Raw genomic sequence first — 6,000 nt, 5'->3', positions numbered from 1 at the left:
TCCCATACCCTCTCGCTCTCTCGGAACCAATAGTTCACAGCTGGAACCTCCGAAGGCTCTTCCGTCCAGGGGAAGAGCGGGGGTTGGAAGCCGAGTATGCACTGGAACGGGGTGAGACCTGTGGTGGATTTTCGGAGGGAGTTCTGGGCATACTCGGCCCACAGGAGGAATCGGCTCCAGCTGTTCTGATCGGGAGAGCAGTATGACCGTAGGTAGCGTCCGAGCTCTTGGATCTTACGTTCAGTCTGGCCATTAGTCTGGAGGTGGTAGCCCGAGGACAAACTGACGGTGACTCCCAGGAGACGAAAGAAGGCCTTCCAAACTCAGGAGATGAACTGAGGGCCCCGGTCCGACACAACGTCTTCGGGTAGGCCGTAGTTCCGAAACACATGGTGAAAGAGGCATTCAGCCGTCTCGAGTGCCGTGGGCAGGCCCTTGAGGGGAATCAATTTGCAGGCCTTAGAGAAGCGATCCACCACGACTAACACGCATGTGTTTCCCTCGGACTCAGGGAGGTCGGTCACGAAGTCCACGCCGATGTGGGACCAGGGCCTTTGGGGAACAGGTAGGGGAACCAGCTTGCCTGCGGGGAGATGGTGCGGAGACTAAGACATGGCACAGACTGAACAGCCGCGGACGTACCTGGTGACATCCTCGGCCATACTGAGCCACCAGTACCGAGCTTGAAGGAGCGAGAGGGTCCGCTGGCTGCCTGGGTGTCCAGAGCCCGGTACTTCGTGGACGGAGCCCAGAAGGGTTAAGCGCTGGGAACGTGGGACGTAGGTTTTCCCTTCTGGGCCTCCCTGCGGAGCGGGATCGGTCAGGGTGGCGTCACGGATGTTCTCGGCGATCTCCCATTGGATGGGGCTGACGATGAAGGCTGGAAGGGAGAAAGGGTTCTGGTTCTGTGGGTGAATTGGGGGCATGGAGATGGGAGAGCGCATCGGCTTTGAGGTTCCAGGTTCCAGGGCGGTAGGTAATGGTAAAGGAGAAGCGGGTGAAGAATAAATCCCAACGGGCTTGACGGGGGTTGAGCCGTTTAGCGTCTCTGAGATACTGCAGGTTCTTGTGGTCGGTGATCCCGATAAATGGCGAAGAAGCTCCCTCCAGCCAGTGATGCCACTCCTCCAACGCCAACTTAATGGCCAGCAGTTCCCGGTTTCCGATATCGTAGTTCTGCTCCGCAGGGGTCAATTTCCGGGAGAAGTAAGCGCAATGATGGAGGCGGGGAGGCTCGCCGTGGAACTGGGAAAGCACGGCCCCAACTCCAGTGGTTGAGGCGTCCACTTCTACCACGAAGGGGGTCTGAGGATCTGGGTGCCGAAGGATGGGGGCCTTGCTGAAAGCTTCCTTGAGCTGTTGGAAGGCGTCGCGGGCTTCGGGGCTCCAGGACAGAGACCTGGGCTTGCCACGCAGCATGGAGGTGAGGGGCGCGGATAGCCGACTGAACAGGTGGATGAACCGTCGATAGAAGTTGGCAAATCCTAGGAACCGCTGTAGTTCCTTCACAGACGATGGAAGAGGCCAGTCCAGAATGAGCTTTACCTTCCCCTGGTCCATCTGGATACCTTCGGGGCTAATGGTGTATCCGAGGAACTGTACCGTGGAGCGATGGAACTCGCATTTCTCCAACTTCAGGTAGAGGTGGTGATCCCTGAGCCGCTGGAGGACCTGCTTCACGTGGTGGCGGTGTTCGGGCAAGTTCCGGGAGTATATCAGGATGTCGTCGATATACACGATCACGAACCGTTGGAGGTACTTCCGGAACACCTCGTTCATGAAGCTTTGGAAGACGGACGGTGAGTTGGAAAGGCCATACGGCATGACCCGATATTCATAGTGGCCTGAGGGGGTGATAAACACTGTCTTCCACTCATCGCCCGCCTTGATCCTCACGAGGTTGCAAGCGCTCCGCAGGTCCAGTTTGGAGAAGATGCGGGCTCCACGGAGTTCTTCAAGGGCGGCAGGGACCAGGGGAAGGGGATATGGCAACTTCACCGTCTGGGAGTTCAGGGCCTGGTAGTCGATACATGGCCTCAAGCCTCCGTCCTTTTTGCCCACGAAGAAGAAGCTTGAGGCGGCGGGAGATGTTGACGGCCGGATGAATTCCTGTTGGAGAGGCTTTTTGATGTATTCCTCCATCGCCTTGCGCTCCGGGATGGACAGAGGGTAGACTCTACCCTTGGGAAGTTTAGCCCCAGGCAGCATGTCGATGGCACAGTCCCATGGCCGGTGCGGTGGAAGGCGCGTGGTTGCCTGCTTGCTAAACACATCCTGGAACGCCTGGTAGTCAGATGGGATCTTACATTTTACCTGAGGCTCCGGGCTCTCGACGAGGGTGGAACAGACTTGAATGACAGCGGATCCCTGGGGTGGTTTGCGGACTGGGGTCAGGCAGTTCCGAAAGCAGGTTTCACTCCAGCGAGTAATCTCGCACGGATCTTCTGGAGAGTGTTGGTGGAGCCAGGGGCGTCCCAGGATGATATCCACTGTCCCTCCAGTACCAGAAAGGTGATGGTTTCGTCGTGCAAGCATCCGATTTGGAGTTTCAATGGGGGAGCTCGGTATTTGACTCTTCCACGCCCCAGCGGCTTTCCTTGGATGATTTAGACTCGGAGCTCTCGGGGTTGCCGCCTCCGGGGGAGGTTAAGGTGGTTTAAGAGGGCTTGGGAGATGAAGTTCCCCAAGGAGCCCGAGTCGACCAAGGCGGAGACTTTAACAGAGGAGTCTGGGGTGAGAAGTACAACTGGCAGGGGCGATAAAGAGGAAATATTGGGTTCAATTTGAAGGATACTCACCACTGGGCGTGGAGGTCTCACGGGGCAATCCCTGATATAGTGCCCCGGGGAAGCGCAGTATAGGCACAGTTGAGCCGCGATGCGGCGTGCACGCTCCGTACGTGACAGCCGAGCAGAGTCCACAAGCATGGATTCTGGTACTGGAGGACCGGAGACGGGTGAGGCTTGCTGGGGTGCAGTTTCATCCTCATGGCTGGCGGTAAGGCGTTGCGAGATGCGTGAGGCGCGTTGCATGAAGTTCTCTAAGCCCACACTGTCCTCATAAATTGCCATTTGGGCATGCAGGCGAGGATTCAGCCCCAAGCGGTAAGTGCTCAGTAGTGCCACCTCATTCCAGCCGCTAGTGGCCGCAAGGGTGCGGAATTCCAACGTGTAGTCGTCGACAGAGGCTTCCCCTTGGCGCAGCCGTAGCAACCGGTCCTGTACGGAGATACGCCCCCGTGACGACTCCGAAGACTTCCTTGAAATGATTAGTGAAGGCATCGTAGGAGTTTACGATCTCACTCTGGGCGTCCCAGATCGCCTTAGCCCAAAGCAGCGCCTTACCGGACAGCAGGGAGGTGAGAAATGGCACTTTCGATCTCTCGGTGGTGAACTTCTGGGGCTGCATTTCTATATAGAGAGATACCTGGAGAAGAAAACCGCCACACCCAGCTGCATCACCCGAGTAGCTAGATGGAATGGCCGTGGGACTTACAGAGGCAGGCGCGGGGGTTGGTGCCAGCAGGAGGGAGGCACGGAGGGTATTGACCAATTCCGAGGAGCCATGACATGCTTTGGTGTTGGTCCAGTCTTCTGTCAGCACACAGACTAGGAGACACGGAGGAATATGGTCAAACTGAGGTCTTTATTGAACATCACTGAGGGGAACTGTGAGCAGGACGTGAGTGCAGCCAAGAGGTGAGTACATCTGTCCATGATGGAGGGAAGGGCTCAGGAGGTATGCGGGAATCCGAGGAACAGTGGAGAGCTGGAGCGGTGGAGGTCAGGAACGGTGGAGCGGCGGGAACTCTGGAGGTAAGAAACACACAAGGTTAGAAGTAGAGTCAGGCTAGGTTCGGGTAGTGAACGGTAGACCGGACGAGGAAGGAGTGTGGACAGTGTTGATATAGTGGAGGTAGACTGGCTGTAGCAGGTGCGGGGAATCAGAATACAGGTGATTGTGATCTCGTTAACGTGGGTGCTGGTGACTGCAGTGACTGTGGTGACTGAGGTGACTAAGATTCACTGACAAAAGTAGCCAAACCAACTAATTTGAAATGTTAAAATATCTTATAAAATGCCATTCAATAATTTTATTTCAGCTCTTCATTTTTTCATTCTTTATTACATACAGGTGTATACAGGTTAGTCAGGTATATTTATTTTGCAAATTATTTGTGTTGCTTAAGACATGGTTGTTAGCAAATAATATTCTAAAATATGGACATCTTCACTTATTTGTATGCCTGATACAGTATATTGAAATTGCAAAATGCTTCTTGTCTCATGACAGTCTGTTAAGATTTACATGAATAATGTAAATGATACCATATTTTCAAATCAGTATGGTGAAATTTGGGAAAAAGCATCACATGATATTAGTCTTGGTTGTTTAAAATTTTATTGTAAAAAGTAATCAAATATTAAATGTTTCGCTACTTCCATGTTACCTCTACCGCTGTCACGAATCTGGTCCATGCTCTCCCGGTCAACCACCACTAGAGGTCACCCATTCACCACATTGACTTTTTCACTCACAACACACTGGACTCTATTTCCCACAATCCATTGCACTGACGACACGCACAGCTGTTCACTATCTCGCCCACACCTGATTACCATTTCACTATCACTACCACTCACTATTTAAGCCTGGGACTTGCTCTTGCTCACCGCCGAGTATTGTTAGCCCGTCTACCTTACAAAGCGTTTCCCTGTTTTCTTAGTTAGTTTTCCTGTGTCTTGATTCCTGCCCGTGTTCCTGGATTATTCTCTCTGCCTTGCCCTGTCTGGCTACTGTACGCTGATCGTCGCCCCACGCTGCCCTTCGGATTGTTCTGTGTCTTGCCTCTGCCATACCTGTCTGCTGTTATTTGACCCTGCCTGTCTTGACCATGTTTACTAATAAAGCCCTGCGAATGGATCCGGACGTCTCACGTCTCGTCAACCCCGTAACAACCTCATCTTACCTTGCTTTCATAATTAAAACTGCTGCTTCATGCTGTGTTTTTGTTTAGCATTTTGCAAAAAGTCTGTTTTATAATTGCCATCTGAGTGTAAAACAGATAATGTGCTTGCAGTTTCGCAGACTTGGTCTGAAGATTTGGAATATTAGTGAATGTTTTCACTGAGTGCAACAACTTTTAGTGTGCAAGCAATTTAAAAAAAAAATAAATAAAAACTGAATTGTAACAGTTTGTGGACCTCTAATCTGAATAATTGCAAGTTATTTAACTCATATGAATAATGAGGGGACAATCTCTATAGTAATTACATCCCTAGGCCGAAAAATCCAGCTTTTCCCCGTCCCTGTCACTCTCTCTGTATTTAATACCACATATCTTGTGATTTGTTCTGTTATAATCATGCATCATGTGATTTGTGTGCGTTTTTTTTTCTCTCTGCTGTCCAGCGTGCGACGTTTCAGCCACAGGCAGCTCATCATGGTGACTGAATTATGGCTGATAATGCTGAAATAAATCTGAGATGCTGAGGCGCCCATCTTCTGTTCTTTTCAGCTTCGATCTTCGCGGCTGCGGTCTGCCTGTCACATCTCTATTCATGAGGCTTTTACATAATGAGCTGTTATGGAGTTCTGGGTGATCTGTCATCAAGAGCAGGGACCCCCAGGGCTCTCACTGGACTCCTAACTTCACACTTCACGCGGTGAGTGTGTGTGTGTGTGTGTGTGTGTGTGTATAACCTCAGGAATTTCCCATCATCCTTAAACATCAGCACCGATGCCCAGGCCATCCTCAAGCCAACTCTCATTCTCTCTCTTTTTAAATCGTACTCCCTTGCTAGCTGATTCTGTCAGAAATTTAGTTTAAATATGTGTTTCCAGACTTTAAAGTCCAACTGCAACTGATGTTTATTGCCAAAATCTGTTACAGGAGTCATTTTATCTGTCAGTTTTTTATTCAGGACACTCGTGTTTCATGACACGCTGTCTCTTTTTTGCTGCTAAATCTAAACTAGACAAGACAGTGTCTAGCTGGAA

At 51.3% G+C, this 6,000-nt stretch overlaps 1 protein-coding gene across 1 annotated transcript in view; it reads left to right on the top strand.

Annotated features, from left to right (window-relative positions):
* Window positions 1-3,627: 3,627 nt before the first annotated feature.
* LOC306877100 (uncharacterized protein) overlaps window positions 3,628-6,000 on the top strand; it is a gene marked incomplete at its 5' end in the record, with an annotated part of 40,128 nt that continues 37,755 nt past the window's right edge. Inside the window, one exon of the mRNA XM_079428637.1 lies at window positions 3,628-3,698. Coding sequence (XP_079284763.1) covers window positions 3,628-3,698 — 71 coding nt within the window. The remainder of the gene's footprint in view (window positions 3,699-6,000) is intronic.

The sequence above is a fragment of the Barbus barbus genome (assembly GCF_936440315.1).
Source record: "Barbus barbus genome assembly, chromosome: 11".
In the NCBI taxonomy this organism is placed as follows: Eukaryota; Metazoa; Chordata; class Actinopteri; order Cypriniformes; family Cyprinidae; genus Barbus; species Barbus barbus.
Note: the sequence above shows the minus strand (reverse complement) of the source record. Positions and strands in the feature narration are given on the sequence as shown.